The 25,249-nt window shown below is 39.7% G+C and overlaps 1 protein-coding gene across 1 annotated transcript; it reads right to left on the reverse strand.

The window, feature by feature from the left end:
• Nucleotides 1–390: 390 nt before the first annotated feature.
• On the reverse strand, nt 391–2,172 carry LOC107803182 (E3 ubiquitin-protein ligase ATL4-like). Its single transcript, XM_016626816.2, has one exon. It carries the CDS (start codon nt 1,770–1,772, stop codon nt 810–812), a length of 963 nt encoding a protein of 320 aa, XP_016482302.1. The 5' UTR covers nt 1,773–2,172; the 3' UTR covers nt 391–809.
• Between the last annotated feature and the right edge of the window lie 23,077 nt (nt 2,173–25,249).

The following is a 25,249-nucleotide window of genomic DNA, read 5'->3' on the forward strand; positions in this document are numbered from 1 at the left end:
GTCATTGACACTCCTTGGGTGCCCGCCACTGGCGATCATCTTTACATATAAACTTTGACCTCGTCTTTTAAAAGCAATTCCATTTCTCCACCATCACATTCATAGACACGATATCATATCATTAATTGGGAATTAAAAAGGATGAATATCAATTGAAGAAGCTAGTACAATTTGGGTGGAACATTAATGACACCTTTACCATGCCACACTTAGTAACCCAACCAACTCATTACCAGCTTGAGTTTAACACCGTAAACCTTTTATATTATCAAATCAATTAAAAATGAATTACAAGTAATTGCTCATAAAGATGAATTATTAATTAGAAAAATAATATAGCCAATACTTTCTACTTAAACAAGTTAAACAACACTAATAAAGTTACGCGGTAAATTTTTACTGGCAAAAACAGTCCCCGTCAATCGCTCCCAAAATGCTAGTACTATTCACATGTAATTGAACTTTACACAGATTTTCTTTTCTTACATTGTTAAGGAAACGTCGAAATAACAGCTACATTATGAATTATATGAATCTGTTTCATTAATCGAACTTCTTGGCCCCGTATTGTTTCGCTAAACAAAAAATATAGTTAGATAAAATCCAAAAACAATAGTAGAACAATTTGGTTTAAGTGTATATATACACAGACTACTAAGTACTATCCAATCTTTGCTGAATCAACTCCCAAAAAATTGATTCTCGAGAAGGAGAGTTGACGTATCAAAAATTTTCTTGTTTTTGTGTTTATCTACTCGTATATATAGTGTATAAAAAGACAAATTTGCCCCTACCATGCTAAAGCAAAATCATACCCCGGAAAGCCAGCGAAAGTACTCGCTAATCTCCTCCCCAACGCGGCCAGCCTCCAAATCGTCGAACGGAACGACAACGTCACTCCGGCGACTACTACCACTAAAGAAAAACCTTCCGGAGCTCCGGAATGATGCAATCCGGTCAACATAATCACGTAGCCAACTCCGTACGCCGGAAACTTCAGCTGTTAAACTTTCTACCGGAGGCTCCGGTACCGGAACTCCGGATAAATCCTTATCATAAACTTCACTCCGGCGAATGGAATCTACGGACAACTCGTGGTCTTCTTCAACAACATATTCAAATGAACCAATCGAATAGGACCTCCGGCCCGCGGAATCCGACCCGAGCCGTCTCCGACTTACGCTACCGATTTCGAGTTGGAAACTACCAGTATTACTATTAGGAGTGCCAATGGTAGGGTTTTCAGAATTTGTTGCTGTTAATATCTTGTTCAGTACGTCAGCGTCGGTGGGGGCCACAGTAGAGCGGCAAAGAGGACAGGATTGATTTGTTAGAAGCCATGTGTCAATGCACTCGCGGTGGAATGCATGACAGCAAAGTGGAAGAAGACGCAGCTGATCGTGCGATTCAAATTTGGAGAGACAAACTGCACAGTCAATTCCTGTCAAACTGCCAGTCACAGAACCAAAACTGAACAGCGGCAACGACTCGAACAATCGACCGGAGAGACGATTTGAAATAGCAGCGGGATGAGAAATTACGTCGTCTGCGTCGGCATAGGTTCGGGAGGAGCGGCGGGAGAGGAGGCGGAGGAGGAGGTAAATGGAAGCGGAAACGATAATGGAGGTGGCGACGACAATAATAACAATCATAATCGATGAAGAAATGGTTTTGACGTTAGAAATATGTGCTTCTGCGGCGGTGCTGGGAATCGTGCCGCCGCTGACGGTGGTGAAGTATATCGGCGGTGGCTGTGTATAATAGGCGGACATTTTGCAGATTTGATATTGAAAGACAGAGAGAGAGAGTGGGAAGTTTTGGGCGGGTAATTATTACTTAAGTGATAGAGAGAGAAAATAAAAACAGAGGAGAGTATTTATGTTCATGTGTTTGTGTCTGTATGTGTTTAATGTGGGTTTTTGGTGTTTGAAAGATCACGTGAAGAGCACGAAGAGTGATTCACAACAAGGCAACCTTAAAACCAGGTAGTAATGGAAGAGACGTGGACATGGTGGTTTCGTTCGCATGTTATAAAATATGCATAGCTAGTTCCATTTTGCTGATGTTATTGGGTTGAAGAGAATGAGAGAGGAAGGAAGAGGGCAACAGATCAGATCAGTAGGTGAGAGAAATAAATAGATACAGTATATAGAGAGAGAGACTAGGCAGGACTCAGGAGCAGGGGCAGAGGCTAGAGCCTAGCCGCGTGATTACTGTTTTTTGCATTTTGGTGGGCCGTTTTTCTCATAAGGATTCAGGGGTCAAGATGTATTAGAGAAAACTAATATTAGTTTTAATTTATGTGAACTTTTTTTTTTTTTGTTCGTGTAAAAAAAATGATCTCTTTTATTATTTGGAAACAATTTACTTTTATGCAATAATTTATAATCACACAAAATATACGTGCCTTATTTTACACCATAAATTTAAAAGTCTTCTCTCTTTTCTTAAACTACGTACCCAGTCAAATGTGTTCACATAAATTGAAACGGAGGGAGTATGTAGTATGTATGAATTTGAGCTAAAAGTGTGATATTTTTGGACTCAAAGTATAAAAAATAGGTGGAAAAAATAGCTTGTGACCATTTTATGTATAGCGCATGGATTGCATGCGCTATACCTTAACGGTACGTTTGTCTGTTAAGGTATAGCGCATGCAATCCATGCGCTATACCTGATTTTTAAATGTCGGTCAAAGTACAGTTATAGCGCATACACGTAATGCTCTATACCTGAAGTTGAAAAGACATATCGCATATATGAGTTATACCTATATTAAAAATGGCCCAGCCTTCTTCCTCGCGACAAAACGTTAAAAAACGGTCCCCCATTTTTAAAGCTTAAAGCTACATTGGAGCCCACCCGTTCCCCAAAAATAGTGTCCCCTCATTATTTTAGCGAGCTAACACCCGATCCAATGCGTTGTCATGTAGTGAATCTCTTCTATTACTCGTTTTGGTGGTCAAATCATCAATTTTTCTCAATTCAAAAAACTCTAAAACGAGGTATTTCGACTCACTTTTATAGTAAAACTCATATATATAATTTACTAATTAGTTATTTTACTGTGTTGTATGCTTTTTGTGATCGTTTTTTGATATAGTTATTTTTTAATTTTTTATCCTGATTAGTTTATTTATGTGCAAAGAATTATGAAAATTATATTGTTCTATTGTTAAATAATTAGTGTTATATGTGACTTTAGTGTTGTACATATAATAATATGTGACTTTATTGTTGTTTAGTACCCTTTAGTGTTATGTTGTGTCTTTTATTATTATGTAGTGCCCTTTAACCTAGTAAACTTGATAATAAATTTTAGTTTATGTTAGTTGATGTTGTTTATGGCCATTTAGAGTAGTGTGACTTTAGTACTTTTTAGGATTTTTTAGTCTAGAATAAAAACTATGTGCCCTCATTAACTAACCCCGGTTAGAGTACTCAATTATGGATTAAATATATTATTAGATAACAATCAAATATTAGATATTAATCATAAAATAATTAGTTGACAGTATAAAAGACGCTGCCAAATTTTTGAGTAAAATATAAAAGTTAATAAATAAATCGTTACGAATGAAATAAATTGAATATTATTTACTATTAATGTAACGACCCGACCGGTCATTTTGAGCTCTAGCGTGTCGTTCGGCGGTTTGAGGCCTTGGGTAGCTTCACTTCATGTAATATGACTTGTACGCGTAGTCGGAATTGAATTTCAGGAAGTTCGGAGTTGATTCAAATGGAAAATTCTCAATTCAGAAGTTTTAAGTTTGAAGAATTGACCAAGGTTTGACTTTTGAGTAAACAACCTCAGAATCGAGAGTTGAGGGTTCCAATAGGTTTGTATGATGATTTCAGAGTTGGGTGTATATTCAGGTTGAGTATTGGGTGGTCCGGGATCATTTCGACGCTTATTGTGGAAAGTTGGCAATTCGAACGTTTAATAATTTTTTAGGTTTGGTTTGAAGTGGACTTTGATGTTATTGGTGTCCATTTGGGGTTCTGAGCCTTGGAATAGGTTCGTATCGTGATTTATGACTTGTACGTAAATTTTGGCGTCATTTCCGAAATGTTTAAGTGTAATTCGGACGCGTTCGTTGACGTTTGAATGTTTGAAAGTTAAAAGGAGGATTTGATCGTCGATTCATGGTTTTGATATTTTTTGGTATGATTTGAGGCCTAGAGTATGTTTGTGTTATGCTTAGAGACTGGTTTGTGTAATTGGACGGGGTCCCGGGGGCCTCGGGTGTGTTTCAGATGTGTTTGGGTTGTATCGCGCTCTTATTTGATGTTTTAACGTCGTTTCTTTGGACATAAAAGGTACCATATTGATAAAATGACCTTTTTAATTTGTGATTGAATTTAACCATTAGATCCATATCATAATTACAGAAATATAGTAACAAGAATCGTCGAATTCCGATGTCGTATGAGAAAGTTATGACCATTTTCGTGTCCGGAAAGATTGCTGGTTTCTGGTGCAGACTTTGTTCTTCATGAACGCGAGGGAGGTCCCGCGAACGCGAAGAAGGAAATTTGGGTTGACTGGTCAATGCGAAAAAATTTTCTTCGCGGACGCGAAGGTATCCCGCGAAGGCGAAGAACAAAAATCGCCTAGACAGTGTTTTAAATGGGTAGACCGAGCATTTTAGTATTTTGAGCATATCTTGAGTTGTAGAGCTCCGTTTGAGGTGATTTTTGCGGCATTATTCTTGTCTCAACAAGGGGGGTAAATATAAGAGCTTTATTTTGATGTTTGTCTATGATTATGTTCGTGGGTTATCATTTTTATCCGTGCTTAGATTGTAGAAATTGGAGTTTTGAGCCCCAAAGTTATGAGATGATAAATCCTTGATTTGAGTGTCAATTCTTAAGTGAAATTAGATGATTTTCGGAATATAAACTATATCAGTTATGGGTAATAAGTATTTTTAATAATTTTTGAAATTCGGGCACGTGGGCTAGATGGTTAACTTTATTGACTTTTCAAGCAAAGTTGGGAATCATTATAAATTGTTAAATTGTAGCATTGGAGTATATTTTGATTGATTTGCACATTGTTGGACTATTTTCGGAATGTTTTGCTTTGAGTTGAGGTGTTAGAGAGGCGTTGGAGCCGGTTGTGAAACTTCAGAGCAAGGTAAGTGTCCTGTCTAACCTTGTGAGGGGAAAACCGTCCCCTAGGCGATGTAATTGTTATGTGCTACTAGTTGTGGGTGCTACGTACGCACGAGGTGATGAGAGTCCGTCCGTAACTAAAGCATGTTTATGTCCGGGTAGACATAGGACTTTATCATGTAATATTTGAATTATTTGAATTTACTCTGTTTGTTTAATTAATTAAATTTATAATTAAAATTGATTTAGAAATATATATATATATATATATATATATATATATATATATATATATATATAATGCCAAAAAACGGTAAAGGTTATATTCACTTTGTGCTCATGTATTGTATTGTAAGCACGTGTCTCGTAATTTGATGATTTCCTTCATTTCTTATGGAGCAGGACGAACGCCTCGGCGGTGTAATATATGCATCTATGGTTCGTGCCGCTCGACCCTCGATAGTGTACATATTATTTTGGATCGGGTCGTACGACCTCGGCATAATCGTGCATTATATCGCTAGCAGTCTGAATATTCACGAGATTTTCCTCCCACTGATGCCCGGCATTTATTATGGTGTTCCTTATCCATTGGTTTCTGGCACTTAATATATCTGAGCTGTTGAGATAGAACACGAGACTGAAAAATTTATATCTTTAAAACAATTTTTTGGAAGATTATGTAACTTATAGTTTTACCCCATTATTGCTATTGTGCTTCATATCTCTTTATGATTTATCATATTGATTTATTAGACCTCTAGTAAGTGTCGATGTTGACCCCTCATCACTACTTCTCCGAGGTTAGGCTAGATACTTACTAGGTACGTGTTGATTTAAGTACTCATGCTACATTTCTACACTAAACATGCAGAGGATATGACAAGTTCAATTGGTGGTCATCTTGGCGCGTAGGCGCAGCTGCTGAGAAGACTTTACGGCGAGCTGCATTCCAGGCTACGTATCGCAGCCCACAGAGTCTCCACCGTACTATTTACTTTATCCTGTCTTATTTACAATCCAGACAGATATTGTATTATTATTGTACTTCTTAGTAAATTCTCATGCACTTGTTACACCGGGTTTTGGGGTGTTCTAATATTTTTTTATGATTTTTCTTACCATTGAGACACTTCTACTTTATATTTTACTTAAATCATACATATATACAATTTTTGATGCATCGATCTCTCTATCTAATAAGATTCATGATTTTCAAGAATAATAAAATGAACAATTAAGTTGGTAGTTCACTGTTGGCTTGCCTAACGGCGACGTTGGGAGTTGCCTATAGTGGGTTTTGGGTCGTGACAGCTTGGTATCAGAGCTCTAGGTTCATTTGGGTCACTCGAGTCATGAACATGTCTAGTAGAGTCTTGCAGATCGGTACGGAGATGTCTGTACTTATCTTCGAGAGTCTACAAGGCTGTTAGGATCACTTCCCTTCTTGATTCCTCTTCGTGCGGTTTGATTCCATTGGAGCTTATGCTTTTATTTCCTTCCTACTCAATCTTATGCGACGTGGAGCGCTTGTTATCAATTGGACATCGAGGAGTTGTAGTGGTACTGCAAATGTGGTGCATGATGTTTCTCCCTGCGTATTCGGGAAGGCTATTATCATCGCCTTGCGGAAGGGTGTTCTGTTATTTCAGCCTATTATCTATGTTTCCAATGGTTTCGAGGCTATGCACATATTATTATGATGTTCATGCGTTGTTATTGCACATTGTTGGTATAATGGTAGGGTGCTTGTTTATGTGTCAAGGCAGTGAATGACTCGAAAGGAGGATTTCTCAGTGCATGGTTTAGAGGTTCGGCATTTAATTCCAACGGAGGAAAGGTAATCGGACTATGGATATTCAGGCTTTGGTTGATGGAGTAATGAGACTTGATAATTTTGAGCATGGTGGAATTCTCATATGTGATGTGGTGTTGCCGTCCTTGTTTGAATGTATTAAGGTTTACCGGTGTTATGGTCTTCTTTGATTTGCCTTCGGGGCAGGGTGTTGTGAAATGGTGCCTATGAAGCAGTTGTTAGAGATGGCGGTGTGTAGCGGTTTCAGAATTGAGTCGGTGTTTCTAATGCTGATGGCTTGAGAAAGATGATCTTCCAGGAGGCTTAGAGTTGGTAGTAGTTTATTAGTTCAGGTGCTACAAAGATGGGTTTTTATTTGAGGCAGCATTTCGGCAATGAAGGATGAGGAAGGACATGGTGAGAGGTGTCTCGCGGTGGTTGAATTGCAAGCAGGTCAAGTATGAAAAGCAGAGGTCGAGAAGGTGCTTAAAGGAGATGGTTCAGCTAAAGTGGGAGTGACAGAGTAACATATGGATTCTGTGGTAGGATAGCCACATGCCTTGAGAAAAGTTTAGAGTGATTTGGGGATCATGGTAGACAGTGACTAGGACTACAGATTTTATTTGGAATGGTGGCTACTGTGCTGAGGAAGGTTGAATATGATAGAAAGAAGTTGGCTTGGACTGTTTAGGGGTGTAAGATCTTGATTATCGTTATGGGATACGACTTGTTTGATTTTGGAATATATTGTCGGACTTTCATTTGATGTCAATGGGGAATGAACACACTTGGACAGCCGGTGGACGAGCATGGGCTTAGGAGGGTTTACTGATTTTGTAGTAGTGGTACCCATTGCAGCGTCATTGGAAGATATCGGTATAGAATTCCACAGGTGGGTCATATCGTGTGAGTAGGTTAGCAGTTGCATGATTTTGATGAAGTTTCTACAAAGGGTTCTACTTACTACCTAGTAGAAGGTCGAATATGCTATTGTGGCTTATAATTTGGAATGTTCATAAAGAGTTTAACAAGAGACTACGAGGAATTTGGCGGGTTGGCGGTGCGAGATCATGGTAATTGAGAAGGAGGAATCTTTGTGGGTTCTACATTATGTAACGGTAGCTTAAAGCTAAGTGGGGGAGCCCACTGTCTACGATTGGATCGCATGGTTGTCTGCTTTTGCGGTTTCTGGTTATCGGTGCATTGGTGGATTATTTATGACTAAGAAAAGGAAACAACAGGGGAAATTCCAGCGAAGAACTTGATGAATGTGTGCTATATTTCTCCTTATCGATTCATGTGCAGGCTTTGGAAAGACTCAGAGTTTATGCTTATTGTGGATGTGATGTACAAGGAAAGAAATTCATCTGGTTACTTCTTTGGGAGTGTTCATATGCTAATAGAGAGTTGGAGTTTGATTATATTCAGGACCAGGTCAGAGCGAGTGACTCTCAATAGTGGTTCTAGTGGGTTCAAGGATGTAAGCGCTGGGTGTCTAAGGATTTTGGGTTTGTCGTGTGGCTGAAGACCGGGATTTTGTAGCAGAGTGTGAAGAATACTTGAGGAATTTTCTATATTATCATTTGGTATACGGGGTAGTATTGGAGGAATGGGAGAAATAGCTTCGAATTCATGGAAGGTCTTGCAGAATGGGTGTACCAATTGGAGATGCTATTGTGCGCTTAAGGAGGGTATGAGATGGTTCATGGGTATTGAGATGATGTGGTCTCATGATTCAGGTCACTCGGTATTAATGCTGATTAAGTTCGTTATGTTTTTGAATGGAGCTATTATTATCTCTAAGGCCAGTCAAGAGTAAGAAGTTGGGTCAGTTAGTAATGGTTTGAATCAGCATGATTGTGGCAATGATCAGTTCCTTCGGTGTGTTAAGTTATACATGTGGGTTGTGGTTGTACCTGTGGGCTTGACAACCACCATAATTTGATTGATTTGGGAGCTATTTGATTCAAATGTCCTTGTTATATGTAAATGGATCCCTGAAGAGTTATGGTGATTTAGACCATAACTCGAGGTTTGTATTCTCTGCGGTTATGGGAATTCAGTTGCGTGTTGCAATGGTTCTTTTGAAATGAGTTAAGTGAAAGGTTTCTAGCGAATGAGGTGTTTATTCTACTAGTAGTTCAGGGGTTATGATGAATTCTTGTACTCTTGCGTTGCGGCATGATAGGTGCAGTAAGAGGCATACGAATGGGAAGTTGAGGATCAAGGTTGCGACTCGGTGTTGATAAGAATTTCACGATCTCGGATGAGTAGGGAAGAATTCAGATGTTCAGAGTAAGCTGACATTTTCTTTAGTGTCACCTAAGAATGATGTCATGTGTAAGAGGCTTGGTGTATTGATTTGCGAATTCTTGATTTGCTTTATAGAATTAGTACGGTTGGTGGTATGGATGTGCAGACTTTGCTACCTAGTGTGGAAGGTCGTGGGAGCGTATCCCACGGGGAGATTTGTATAAGTGTGATATGTTAGTCAATGGATTGTTAAGGATTGAAACCAAGCATGGAGATTCTGGTACTATCGCTAATGTATGAGTTTATGCTTGAAAGGCGCTCTAGTCATTTGGTTGTGGACTGTGGGAGCTTGGTCCAGATTGGACGACTGCTCGTATGTGTCATAAATAGGGGCATTGTGGATCCTTGAAAAGTTGTTGGCCGAGTATGGTATGATCAAAATCGGTTTGAGGTCCGTTGGTGGGTCTAATATGAATGTGTGCTCTACGTTAGATTAGATGTGTTCATTCGTCATAACATTGCTTACGAATGAGTCTTAGGGAATTGGATGTTATTCTCGTCGTCAGCTATTCCATGTAATACTCTATTTTGCCTTGTGGGTTGTGAGACGGGTTGATTATTCGCACATGTGTTGTGATCCCGTGTAGCTTGTCGTGTTATATAAGCAGGATGTCTCTCGAGATGCAGGTCATTTATTGCACCTTAGTCGTGCTTGGGTTTTTGTAGCGTATGACGCTATCCGTCTCCCCAGGGTTGTATTATGCACTTGCCGTGTTTGTGGTCGATATTCAAGCATTTCGTAAGTATAAGCATTACGGCTGATGGATGTTTTCTTGTTGGTTGTTGTGTGGATCGGGTGGCACGCCGCCACAAGTATATTGTTTGGATCTGGTGGCACACCGCTACGGGTATGTTGCATGGATCGGGTTGCACGCCGCAATGATGTCATGCTTGGATCAGGTTGCACGCCATAACACAGTCATATTTGGATCAGGTTGCATGTCACAATAGTGAGATGTGGAGTATGTGTAATGACCTGACTGGTTGTTTTGAGAATTGTAGCCCCATTTACTGCTCAATTTATGCTTTACATTTGTTATGTGACTTGCGGGGGTGATTAGTTTGGGTCCGGTGAGGTTTTAGGAATGAATTGGAACACTTAGTTCCAAGGTTTAAAGTTTAACTTGAAATAGTGACCGGATGTCGACTTATGTGTAAACGACCCCGAAATAGAGTTTTGATGATTCCACTAGCTCCGTATGGTGATTTTGGACTTAGGAGTGTGTCCAAAATCTTTTTTGGAAGTCCGTAGGGGAATTTGGCTTAAAATGGCGAAAGTTGAATTTTTGGGAAGTTTGACCGGGGAGTTAACTTTTTGATATCGGGGTCGAAATCCAGTTCTGAAAATTTTCATAGCTCCGTTATATCATTTATGACTTGTGTGCAAAATTTGAGATCAATCGGACTTGATTTGAAAGGTTTCGGCATCGAATGTATAAGTTGGAAATTCTTAAGTTCCTTAAGCTTGAATTGGGGTACGATTCGTGGTTTAACATTGTTTTATGTGATTTGAGGTTTCAACTAAGTTCGTATGATGTTTTAGGACTTGTTGATGTATTTGGTTGAGGTCCCGAAGGCCTCGGGTGAGTTTCGGATGGTTAACGGATCAAGAATTGAAGTTGGGAGACTACTGAAGTTGAGTTTGCTGGTTTTTGACTGATCTGGTTTCCTTTATCTGTCAAAAATCGCGGTTAGGAAATCATAGTCAGGAAATCGAGGGCAGCGCCTGGATAGAAACTTTAAGCTATAAAATAGTGGTTTCGTCCCATTTTCCATTTTTGACAAATGGGAGCTTTGGGAGAGGCGATTTTTGAGAGTTGTTCAAGGAAAAACATTGGGGTAAATGATTCTAACTCAGATTTGGTCAATATACACGAATATATCATTGTTTTCATCATTTAATTAGTGTTTTGAGATGGAAATTTGGGAAATATTTTTAGAAATCTCATAAAATGAATTTTTGAGATTTCGGTGTCGATTCGGAGTCAGATTTGAGTGAAACTAGCATGGTTGGACTCGTAATTGAATGGATTGTCAGATTTTATGCGTTTCGTCAGATTCCGAGACGTGAGCCTAACAGGCAATTTTTGGATTAAATTTCGGATTTTGTTAAAATATTTTTATTTTCATATGGAATTTATTCCTATAATTTGTATTGGTTGAATCGAATTAATTATGACTAGATTCGAACCGGTCGGAGTCGAAAAATTGAGGAAAAGGCATACTACTTGACTGATTGAGCGTGGTTTGAGGTAAGTGACTTATCTAACCATGTGTGGGGGAAATTCCCCTTAGGATTGATATTGATATGAAAATGTTGTTGAAAATCGTGTACACGAGATGACGAGTATGTACACGGGCTAAATGTGGAAGATTATGTCTTTAAATCGTGTAGAACACAGTTGCATATTAATTAAATAATTTTATTCTGTTATATTTATCATCATTGATCTATTTTATATTCTTAAATTTGCCTGACATGTTTCTACTAAGTGTTTTACCTGTTTAGTTGAAACTCTATTTCTTTTGTTCTGTGCATTACTTGAAGGATGGATTTATTAATTTAAATATTATTAAAAATAAAGTATTTTACATTTAAAAATTTGATATTTAGACAAGTGGTTAAATTTGTGAAATATTATTTTTTCTGAATATTTTGTGAGATTTCCGTACTCATTGTGATGGAGCTGTGAGCTCTTTATTATGGAAAATATAGTTGTTGATTTATTTTGGCATTAGCCATGAGCTCTTTATTGTGAAAAAATATTATTGTTGATTTATTTTGGCAAGTTGAAATATTTGGACACTTGAGGTACAAATTATGATATATTGTGATATTGATACGCATGCGGTGGTATAAGGTCTGAGTGTTGAAACACCTGCGGTGAGATAAGGGTGGCTTGATACGCGTGGCTAGTAGGGGAACTACTAGAAGTCATGCGGTGTGATAAGGGTGGCTAAAATGCGGGATGCTATTTCGAAAAAAATATTTTCTTTAAAATTTAATGTGAAGGCTCACGCGGTGATATAAGAAAATGAGATATTGTGAATTTATTTATGATTTGGGACTAAGAGGAGGTACGTCGGGAGTGCCCTTGTTGATATTGTTTTATGGCTGCATTTGCCTTTGGTTCTTTTGGTTATTTTCCTTAAAGTTGTAAATTTCCGTTTTTTCCTTCCGTGAGGTATTATTTTCCCTTATTCAGTGTAGTTAAATTGTGACATACTACTTACTTGATATATCCCCATTGTCATTATTGATATTATATTGTTAAACGTTTCTCCCTGTCTTTTATTATTCCAGTAGGGCCTGACCTGGCCTCATCACTACTCTACCGAGGTTAGGCTTGGCACTTACTGGGTACCGCTGTAGTGTACTCATACTACACTTCTGCACATTTTTTTGTGCAGATCCAGGTACATCTTATCAGATCAGGCATCAGTGAATTAGTCGTATGAGGAGACTTCGAGGTATATCTGCCAGCGTCCGCAGAATCCGGAATCCCCTTCTATCCTTATTATGTTGCTTCCTTATTTTCTTTAGATTATGATATATATAGAGATATTGAGGATAAATCCTTAGAAGCTTGTGACTTATTTCTACCTGGTTTTGGGAGTTGTAATTTTGTGAATTTGTAGATTTATTTATTTCAGATTTCTATTGTTATTCCGCATTGATAGGCTTACCTAGTCTTAGAGACTAGGTGCCATCACAACATCCTACGGAGGGAATTTGGGGTCGTGACAAGTTGGTAACAGAGCTCTAGGTTCATAGGTGTTATGAGTCACAAGCAGGTTTAGTAGAGTCTCGCGGATTGGTATGGAGACGTCTGTACTTATCTTCGGGAGGCTATGTAACTGTTAGAAAAATGTTCACTTCTTTGATACCTTATCGTGCGCATTAGTTGACTTCGAAGTTCTAAACCATTGTCTTCTATTCTCTTACAGATGGTGAGGACAAGCACAACTGGATCCGATGATTAGACACCCGCACCCCCTGTTGGAGCCGTAAGAGGCTGGGGCCGGGGCAGAGACCGAGGAAGACCACGTGGTGCAGCTAGAGCACTCGCATGAGCTTCTGCAGAGGAACCACCAGTAGCTCCAGTTGGAGAACAGGCACCTGAGATGCTTGTTACTACTCCTGCACTTCAGGAGACTCTTGCCCAGTTTTTGAGCATGTTTGGCACTCTAGCTCAGGCAGGGTTAATTCCACTTGCTCCTGCCACATCTCATGCCGGGGGAGGAGCACAGACTCCCGCCGCCAGTACCCCAGAGCCACGGGCCCAGGTTGACCATGCCCCAGAGGTTATACCAATGCAGCCAGTTGTCCCAGTTCGGTCCGATGTTAGGGCATCAGTTTCAGAGGTGGAGCAGCTCAGGCTCGAGTGGTACAAAAAGTACAACCCTCCCACATTCAGCGGTTTAGCTTCAGAGGATGCTCAAGGTTTTCTTGAGGAATGTCACCGTATCCTCCATAATATGGGTATTGTGGATTCCAATAGGGTTTCTTTCACGGCATTCCATCTTAGAGGAGCGGCCTACCAGTGGTGGCAGGCATACAAGTTGGATAGTACGGCTGAGGCAACTTCACTCACTTGGACTAAATTTTCAGATATATTCTTGAGGGAGTATGTTCCTTAGAGTCTTAGAGATGCATGGCGTGCAGAGTTTGAGCAGCTGCGCTAGGGTTTTATGACCGTGTCGGAATATGCAGTGCGATTCAGTGATTTTGCTAGGCATGCACCAGCCTTAATTGCTACTGTTCGAGAGCGGGTTCACCGATTTATTGAGGGGCTCCACCCTAGTATCAGATTCAGTATGGACCGAGAACTAGAGATGGACATCACATACCAACATGTGGTATCAATTGCTAGGAGATTGGAGGGTATGCAAACTCGGGAGAGAGAAGAGAGGGAAGCTAAGAGACCCCACGATTCTGACACATATAACAATTCTCGTGCCCCAGCTGTAGCCCGTCATGGTAGAAGCTATGTGAGACGTCCTATTCATTCAACACTTCCAGCTTCCAGCGGTATTACGGCTACTCCCAAGCCTCAGGTTCCCTATTATGCACCGCCAGTGTCTACTGTACCTCCTGCACGGGGTTCCTTCAGCGGGCAGTCTAGTCGATCAGGCCCGAGCCAGTCCCAGTAGCCACGTCCTCCGAGAGCTTGTTTTGAGTGTGTTGACACTCGTCATATCATGAGGGATTTCCTCAGACTTAGGAGGGATGCACCTCCACAAAGTTCTCAAGCCCCACCCATTCCACATGCCCCTCACGCTTCTCAGGCCATGATCACTACACCAATTGCCACTCCACCTGCACAGCCAGCTAGAGGTGGAGGTCGGATAGGTAGAGGTCGCCCTAGAGGGGGAGGCCAGGCTAGATATTATGCCCTTCATGCTAGGACAGAGGTCGTTGCATCTGATTCTATTATCACAGATATTATTTCGGTTTGTCATAGAGATACATCAGTCTTATTTGTTCTAGGCTCCACTTATTCTTATGTGTCATCTTATTTTTTGCCCCGTATTTGGGCGTATCCCGTGATTCTTTGAGTTCTTCTGTTTATGTATCTACACCCATAGGTGAATTTATTATTTTTGACCACGTGTATCGGTCGTGTTTGATTGTTATCAGTGGTTTTAAGACCAGAGCTGATTTATTATTGCTCAGTATGGTAGATTTCGATATTATTTTGGGTATGGATTGGTTGTCGCCCTATCACGCTATCCTTGATTGTTACGCCAAGACGGTGATGTTGGCTATGCCAGGTCTATCGTGGTTAGAGTGGAGAGGTACCTTGGATTATGTTCCTAGCATGGTTGTTTGATTTCTAAAGGCTCAATGAATAGTTGAGAAAGGGTGCGATGCGTATCTGGCATATGTGAGAGATATTAGTGTTGATACTCCAACCGTGGAGTCAGTTCCTATAGTAAGGGATTTTCCTGATGTATTTCCCGCGGATCTTTTGGGTATGCTACCCGACATGGATATTGACTTTGGCATTGATCTGTTACCGGGCACTCAGCCCATTTCTATTCCACCATATCGTATAGCCCCAACAGAATTGAAAGAATTAAAAGAGCAATTGCAGGAGTTACTTGAAAAAGGCTTCATTCGGCCTAGTGTATCACCTTGGGGTGCTCCTATCGTATTTGTGAAGAAGAAGGATGGCTCTATGCGGATGTGTATTGATTGCCGCCAGCTGAACAAGGTTACAGTGAAGAACAAGTATCCATTTCCCCATATTGATGACCTATTTGATCAACTTCAAGGTGCTAGAGTTTCCTCTAAGATCGACTTGGGTTCAGGCTATCATTAGTTGAAGATTCGGGAACCACATATCCCGAAGACTACTTTCAGGACTCGGTATGGTCATTACGAGTTCCTGGTGATGTCGTTTGGGCTGACCAACGCCCCAGCAACATTTATACACTTAATGAATAATGTATTATAGCCCTAGCTTGATTCTTTCGTCATTGCGTTTATTGACGATATTCTGGTGTATTCCCAAAATCGGGAGGATCATGAACAACACCTGAGGATTGTGCTTAAGACTTTGAGAGAAAAGAAGTTGTATGCAAAATTTTCAAAGTGTGAATTCTGGCTTGGTTCAGTTGGATTTTTTGGTCATGTGGTAACAAATAAGGGGATCCAAGTAGATCCGAAGCAAATTGAAGCAGTGCAGAGTTGGCCCAGTCCGTTATCAACTACTGAGATCCGGAGTTTTCTTGGCTTGGTGGGATACTATCGCCGATTTGTAGAGGGTTTCTCTTCTATTGCTGCACCTATAACCAAATTGACCCGGAAGGGTGCTCTGTTCTGGTGGACCGAGGAATGTGAGGAGAGCTTTCAAAAGCTCAAGACAACTTTGACTACAGCCCTAGTATTGGTATTGCCTATAGGTTCAGGGTCTTATACTGTGTATTGTGATGCGTCACGCATTGGTCTCGGCTTAGTGTTGATGCAAGACGGTAGGGTGATTGTCTATGCGTACAGACAGTTAAAGGTACATTAGAAGAATTATCCGGTCCATGACCTTGAGTTAGCAGCTATTGTTCATGCCTTGAAGATTTGGCGGTATTATTTGTACGGTGTCCATTGTGAGGTTTATACCGATCACCGGAGTCTACAGCATCTGTTTAAATAGAAGGATCTTAATTTGCGGCAGCGGAGGTGGTTGGAATTGCTTAAGGATTATGATATCACCATTCTCTATCATTTGGGAAAGGCCAATGTGGTGGCCGATGCCTTGATTCGTAAGGCGGAGAGTTTGGGCAGCTTAGCATACTTACCAGTAGTAGAGAGGCTTTTAGCCTTGGATGTTCAGGCCTTGGCCAACCGGTTTGTTAGATTGGATATTTCCGAGCTGAGTTTTTGCTTGTGTGGTTTCTCAGTCTTCTCTGTATGATCGTATCAGGGAGCATCAGTATGATGACCCCCATCTGCTTGTCCTTAAGGACACAGTTTAGCACGGTGATGCCAAAGCGATCACTATTAGAAATGATAGTGTATTACGGATGCAGGGCAGGCTATGCGTGCCTAATGTAGATGGTTTGCGTGAGTTGATTCTCCAAGAGGCTCATAGTTTGCGGTACTCCTTTCATCCAGGTGCCGCGAAGATGTATCAGGACTTGAGACAACACTATTGGTGGAGGCGGATGACGAAAGACATAGTGGAATATGTAGCTCAGTGCCTAAATTGTCAGCATGTGAAATATGAGCATCATCGACCAGGTGGATTGCTTCAGAAGTTAGAGATTCTAGAGAGGAAATGGGATTGAATCACTATGGATTTCGTTGTTGGGCTCCCACGAACTCAGAGGAAGTTCGATGCAGTTTGGGTGATTGTGGATAGATTGACCAAGTCAGCTCATTTCATTCCTGTGGTTACTACTTACTCTTCGGAGTAGCTGGCTCAAGTTTACATTCACGTGGCGTGCCGGTATCTATCATCTTTGATCGGGTACACAATTTACATCATGGTTCTGGAGAGTCGTACAACGAGAGTTGGTTACTCGGGTAGAGTTGAGTACAATATTTCACCCTCAAACGGATAGACAGTCCGAGTGCACTATTCAGATATTGAAGGATATGCTTCGTGCGTGTGTGATGGATTTTGGGGGTGCTTGGGATCAGTTCTTGCCACTTGCGGATTTTGCCTACAACAACAGTTATCGGTCGAGTATTCAGATGGCTCTGTATGAGGCCTTGTATGGTAGGTGGTGCCGGTCTCCAGTGGGTTGGTTCGAACCGGCGAGGCTAGACTATTGGGTACAGACCTAGTTCAGGATGCTTTGGAAAAGGTTAAGTTGATTCAGGATCGACTTCGTACAGACCAATCGAGACAAAAGAGTTATGCGGATCATAAAGTTCGTGATGTTGCATTCATGGTTGGTGAACGGGTCTTGCTCCGAATTTCGCCTATGAAGGGTGTTATGCGCTTCGGAAAGAAGGGCTAGTTAAGCTCGAGGTATATCAGACCTTTTGAGATTCTTGAGAGAGTTGGAGAAGTGGCTTACAGACTTGGACTACCACCTAGTCTCTCTGCAGTTCATCCACTGTTTCATGTTTCCATGCTCCAGAAGTATCATGACGATCTGTCTCATGACTTAGACTTCAGCTCAGTCCAGTTGGACAAGGATCTATCTTATGTTGGGGAACCAGTGGCCATTTTGGACAGACATGTTCGAAAGCTAAGATCAAAGAGCATTGCTTCAGTGCGGGAACATTGGAGGGGTCATCCGATCGAGGAGGCGACTTGGGAGACCGAGCATGATATGCACAGCTGTTATCCTCATCCTTTCACCACTCCAGGTATAATTCTAAACCCGTTCGAGGATGAATGTTTGTTTAAGAGGGGGAGAATGTAACGACCCGACCGATCGTTTTGAGAGTTGTAGCCCCATTCCCACATTTACTGATCAATTTATGCTTTACATTTATTATGTGACTTGCTGGAGTGATTAGTTTGGGTCCGGTGAGGTTTTAGGAATGAATTGGAATACTTAGTTCCTAGATTTAAAGTTTAAGTTGAAATAGTGACCGTATGTCGACTTATGTGTAAACGACCCTGAAATAGAGTTTTGATGATTCCAATAGCCCCGTATGGTGATTTTGGACTTAGGAGCGTGTCCGGAAATTATTTTTGAAGTTCATAGTGGAATTTGGCTTGAAATGACAAAAGTTAAATTTTTGGAAAGTTTGATCGGGGAGTGGACTTTTTGATATCGGGGTCTAAATCCAGTTATGAAAATTTTCATAGCTCAGTTATGTTATTTATGACTTGTGTGCAAAATTTGAGGTCAATCGGACTTGATTTGACAGGTTTCGGCATCGAGTGTAAAAGTTAGAAATTCTTAAGTTCCTTAAGCTTGAATTGGGGTATGATTCGTGGTTTTAGCATTGTTTTATATGAATTGAGGTTTCGACTAAGTTCGTATGATATTTTAGGACTTTTTGGTGTATTTGGTTGTGGTCCCGAGGGCCTCGAGTGAGTTTCGGATGGTTAACAGATTAAGAAATTAAGTTGGAAGATTGCTGAAGTTGAGTTTGCCGGTTTTTGGCTGATCTGGTTTCCTTCATTTGTCAAAAATCAAGGTAAAAAATCGAGGTAAAAATCAAGGTCAGGAAATCGAGGGCAGGAAATCGAGGTGAGGAAATCGAGGGCATTGTCTGGAGAGAGACTTTAAGTTATAAAACATTTTCCATTTTTGACAAATTGGAGCTTTGGGAGAGGTGTGTTTTGGGATATTTTAAAGAAAAATATTGGGGTAAGTGATTCTAACTCAGATTTGGTCAATATACACGAATATATCATTATTTTCATCATTTAATTAGTGTTTTGAGATGGAAATTTGGGGAGAATTTTAGAAATCTCATAAAACAAATTTTTGAGATTTCGGTATCGATTCGGAGTCGGATTTGAGTGAAACTAGTATGGTTGGACTCGTAATTGAATAGGTTGTCGGATTTTGTGAGTTTCATCAGATTTCAAGACATGGGGCCCACATGCGATTTTTTGGTTAAATTTCGGATATTGTTAGAAACTTTGTATTTTCATATGGAGTTTATTCCTATATTTTGTATTGATTGAATCGAATTAATTATGACTAGATTCGAGCCGATCAGAGTCGAAAACTTGAGGAAAAGGCATACTACTTGACTAATTGAGCATGGTTTGAGGTAAGTGACATGTCTAATCTTGTGTGGGGGAAATTTCCCTTAGGATTGGTATTGATATGAAAATATTATTGAAAGTCGTGTACACGAGGTGACGAGTGTGTACACGGGCTAAATGTGAAAGATTATGTCTTTAAATCGTGTAGAGCTCTGTTGCATATTAATTAAATCATTTTATTCTGTTATATTCATCATCATTGATATATTTTATATTCTTAAATTTGCCTGACATGTTCCTGCTAAGTGTTTTACCTGTTTAGTTGAAACTCTGTTTCTTTTGTTCTGTGCACTACTTGTAGGATGGATTTCTTAATTTAAATATTATTAAAAATAAAGTATTTTACATTTAAAAATATGATATTTAGACAATGTGTTAAATTTGTGAAATATTATTTTTGCTGAATATTTTGTGAGATTTTCGTACTCATTGTGATGGAGCCGGGAGTTCTTTATTATAGAAAATATTATTGTTGATTAATTTTGGTATGAGCCGTGAGCTCTTTATTGTGAAAAAATATTGTTGTTGATTTATTTAGGCAAGTTGAAATATTTGGGCACTTGAGGTGCAAATTATGATATATTGTGATATTGATACGCATGTGGTAGTATAAGGTCTGGTTGTTGAAACACATACAGTGAGATAAGGGTGGCTTGATATGCGTGGCTAGTAGGGGAACTACTAGAAGTCATGCGGTGTGATAAGGGTGGCTAAAACGCGGGATGCTATTTTGGAAAAAGTGTTTTCTTTAAAATTTAATGTGAAGGCTCCTGCGGTGATATAAGGAAATGAGATATTATGAATTTATTTATGATTTGGGACTACGAGGGGGTACCTCGGGAGTGCCCTTGTTGATATTTCTTTATGGCTGCATTTGCCTTTGGTTATTTTGGTGATTTTCCTTAAAGTTGTAAATTTTTGTTTTTTCCTTCCGCGAGGTATTATTTGCCCTTATTCTGTGTAGTTAAATTGTGACATACTACTCACTTGATTTATCCCCATTGTCATTATTGTTATTATATTGTTAAACGTTTCTCCTTGTCTTTTATTATTCTAGTAGGGCCTGTCCAGACTTCGTCACTACTCTATCGATGTGAGGCTTGGCACTTACTGGGTACTGCTGTGGTGTACTCATACTACGCTTCTGCAAATCTTTTTGTGCAGCTCCCGGTACATCCTATCAGGCCAGACATCAGTGAATTAGCCATACGAGGAGACTTTGAGGTATATCTACTAGCGTCCGCAGACTCCGGAGTCCCCTTCTATCCTTATTATGTTGCTTCTTTATTTTCTTTAGATTCTGATATATATAGAGATATTGAGGATAAATCCTTAGAAGTTTGTGACTTATTTCTACCGGATTTTGGGAGTTGTAATTTTGTGAATTTGTAGATTTATATATTTCAGATTTCTATTGTTATTCCGCATTGATAGGCTTACCTAGTCTTAGAGACTAGGTGCCATCACGATATCCTACGGAAGGAATTTGGGGTCGTGACAGTATGGTTCCCTATACTTATTTTTGTGTCTTGTTTCTCATCTCCGAGAAAGATTTATTGCATCTGTAGGCCGTTTTATTCGTTAGCGGGCTGGGTAGTTCCTTATCGGAGTTCGTTCTTCCTTATGAGTCATATTCTAGTTGTATCTTATTGGCGCTTTAATGGCGTTGTATGAGATTTTAGATGGTGTTTGAGGTGGCTTATTGCCCGAGCATCTTGTACTGGGTGAGACGAGGTTAATGGATTTGAGATTGGTGCGATCGGATTTAAGTAGGGTATATTAAAGAGAAAATATCGTTATTCAGTTCAGAATGAGGTAATGGTTCTTGTCAGGTGAAGAGACCCCATGATTTATTGTTTTGGTAGGTGGTTATGAGTTTCTACACATCTCTTTTGTCGTGAAAGTATTGCGAGATGTGGAACAGGGCTTACATGTGTTTTAAGGCGTATTGCGGGCATCGAATTAGTGAAATTACAATTATTGTGGTCGGAGGATGTTATTATAGGCATGCAAATTATGCGGTGCATGGTGTGATTTCAGCAAACGTGCATGATCATGTTTTGGTACATTGTGTAGTGATTGATGCGGTGTTCGTATGTTAGAATCGGGTCTCGTGTAGAATTTTGGATGTTGGAACCTAGTTCTAAGTCTTGTTGGCTAAGCAAAAGGAAGGATTTTCAGTCTGGCTCTAGCTAATGTGCTCACATGGGTTGTGGTGGCACGAGTAGGTGCACAAGGTGTTAAATAGTGATTTTGGAAAACTCCGAAACTATTCTTGGCACATTCGAGGACGAATGTATGTTTAAGTGGGAGAGAATGTAACGACCCGACCAGTCATTTTGAGATATAGTGTGTGGTTTGGTGGTTTGAGGCCTTGGGTATATTCACTTCATGTAATATGACTTGTACGCGTAGTCAGAATTGAATTTTGGAAAGTTCGAAGTTGATTCCGATGGAAAATTCTCAATTCGGAAGGTTTAAGTTGAAAGAGTTAACCAAGGTTTGACTTTTGAGTAAACGACCTCAGAATCAGTATTTGAAGGTTCCAATAGGTTTGTATGATGATTTCAGAGTTGGGTGTATGTTCGGGTTGAGTATCGGGTGGTCCGGGAGCATTTTAGCACTTATTGTTGAAAGTTGGTAATTCGAAGGTTTTAGAATTTCCTAAGTTTGGTTTAAGGTGAAATTTGGTGTTATTGATGTCCATTTGGGGTTCTGAAACTTGGAATAGGTTCGTATCGTGATTTATGACTTGTACGTAAAGTTTGGCGTCATTCCAGAATGTTTATGTGTAATTCGGACGCGTTCGTCAAAATTTTAATGTTTGAAAGTTAAAAGGAGGATTTGACCGTCGATTCATGGTTTTGATGTTGTTTGGTGTGATTTGAGGCCTCGAGTAGGTTCGTGTTATGTTTTGGGACTGGTTTGTGTAATTGGACAGGGTCCCAGGGGCCTCAGGGTGTGTTTCAGTCTTTCAGATGTGTTTGAGTTGTATCGCGCTCTTATTTTATGTTTCAACGCCGTTTCTTTGGACATAAAGGGAACCATATTTAACAAACAACCTTTTATTTGTGATTTGATTGAAATATTATATCCATATCGTAATTACGGAATCATAGCAACAAGAATCGTCAAATTTCGAGGTCGTATGAGAGAGTTATGACCATTTCCGTGTCGAGAAATATTGCTGATTTCAAGTGCGGATTTTGTTCTTCGCGAACGCGAGGGAGGTCCCGCAAACGCGAAGAAGGAAATTTGGGTTGACCGGTCAACGCAAAAAATTGCTCTTCGCAAACGCAAAGGTATCCCGCGAACGCGAAGAACAAAAATCGCTTGGACAGTGTTTTAAATGGGCAAACCGAGCATTTTAGTATTTTGAGCATATATTGATTCTAATGCTCCGTTTGAGGTGCTTTTAACGGCTTTGTTCTTGTCTCAACAATGGGGTAACTATATGACCTTTAGTTGGATGTTTTTCCATGATTATTTTCGTTGGTTATCATTTTTATCCGTGCTTGGATTGTAGAAATTGGGATTTTGAGACCCAAAATAATGAGATAGTAAATCCTTGATTTGTGGGTCAATTCATGGGCAAAATTGGATGATTTTAGGAATATAAACTATACAAGTAGGTAATAATTAATTTTGATAATTTTTGAAATCCGGGCACGTGGGCCTGATTGTTGACTTTATTGACATTTCGAGCGGAGTTGGGAATCATTATAAATTGTTAAATTGTAAGCATTGGAGTATATTTTAATTGGTTTGCACGTTGTTGGACTAGTTTCAGAATGTTTGGCTGTGAGTTGAGGTGTTAGAGAGGCGTTGAAGTCGGTTATGGAACTTCAGAGCGAGGTAAGTCTCTTGTCTAAAATTGTGAGGGGGAAACTACCCCCTAGGCGATGTAATTGTTATGTGCTACTAGTTGTGGTGCTACGTACGCACGAGGTGACGAGAGTCCGTACGTAGTTAAAGCATGTTTATATCCGGGTAGACTTAGGACTTTATCATGTAATATTTGAATTATTTGAACTCACTCTGCTGGTTTGAGAAACGGTAAAGGTTATATTCACTTTGTGCTTATGTACTGTATTGTAAGCACGTGTCTCGTAATTCGATGATTTCCTTCCTTTCTTGTGGAGCAGGCCGAACGCCTCGCAGTATAATAGATGCATCTATGGTTCGTGTCGCTCGACCCTTGGCTGTGTACACATTATTCTGGATCGGGTCATACGCCCTCGGCATAATCGTGCGTTATATCGCTAGCAGTCCGAATATTCACGAGATTTTCCTCCCACTGATGCCCGACATTTATTATGGTGTTCCTTATCCGTTGGTTTCTGGCACTTAATATATCTGAGCTGTTGAGATAGAACACGAGACTGAGAAATTTATATCTTTAAAAGAAATTTTTGGAAGATTATGTAACTTACAGTTTTGCCCCATTATTGCTATTGTGCTTCATATCTGCTTATGATTTATCATATTGCTTTATTGGACCTCTAGTAAGTGTCGATGTCGACCCCTAGTCACTACTTCTCTGGGGTTAGGCTAGATACTTACTAGGTACGCGTTGATTTACGTACTCATGCTACATTTCTGCACTAAACGTGCAGGATATGACATGTTCAATTGGTGGTCATCTTGGCGCGTAGGCGTAGCTGCTGAGAAGACTTTACGGCGAGCTGCATTCCAGGCTATGTATCGCAGCCCACAGAGTCTCCACCGTACTATTTACTTTATCCTGTCTTATTTATATTTCGGACAGATGTTGTATTATTATTGTACTTCTTAGTAAATTCTCATGCACTTGTGACATCGGGTTTTGGGGTGTTCTAGAATTTGTTTATGATTTTGCTTACCATTGAGACACTTCTACTTTATATTTTACTTAAATCATACGTATGTACGATTTTTGATGTATCGATCTCTGTATATAAGTTGATTCATGATTTCAAAAATAATAAAATGAACAATTAAGTTGGTAGTTCACCGTTGGCTTGCCTAACGGCGACGTTGGGCGCCATCACGACCTATAGTGAGTTTTGGGTCATGACAATTACGTTTGTAGTATATTTTATATGAATAATTATTAAATATATCTTGATTAGTTATGATAATTAAATATTTATTTCTCTTATAACCTAAAAAATTTGAAAAAAAAGATGACAGTCCAAACAAAACCCTGCCGAATTTTAGTAAATAAAATGTAAGAAACTAACATATAAAATATAAATATAGAAAATTTATAAACCTAACTATTTTATGTACTAATAATTATTAAATATATCTTGATTATTTATGAAAATTAAATATTTAATTCTCTTATAACCCAAAAATTTATCAACCTAAGTAATAATATAGAAAATTTATCTATTTAATATTAATATAAAAAATATCACAATATATTTAAAGATGTTAAACAATTAAAGACAAAAATACTTTAATTAATATTGTTCAATTTACAGACATCGTCATGAAGCTTCCCCTTGTGCATCCTGGACCTGTTGTTCGAGAGCTATTGTTGATCCACGGTGGCCATACGTCTTCACACATCTGGGATGGATAGTGTCTGTCCCACACCATCCACCCCAGACGTATAGACGATCTTTGGGAGTTCATTAGGGACCACCCATTTCATCCCCGTACAGTTAGACACCTTGAGTGGACGGGGTTTTACCGAAATATAGAGATCGGCCGGTTTCAGTTCGACTAGCCCCTGATCATGACTATGATAGAGCGGTGGTGACCAGAGACGTACACATTTCATCTACCTATCGGCGAGGCTACCATCATGCTAGAGGACGTGGAGGTTATATTTGGGTTTCCCGTTGAT

This window comes from Nicotiana tabacum, chromosome 23, assembly GCF_000715075.1.
Source record: "Nicotiana tabacum cultivar K326 chromosome 23, ASM71507v2, whole genome shotgun sequence".
Taxonomy (NCBI): domain Eukaryota; kingdom Viridiplantae; phylum Streptophyta; class Magnoliopsida; order Solanales; family Solanaceae; genus Nicotiana; species Nicotiana tabacum.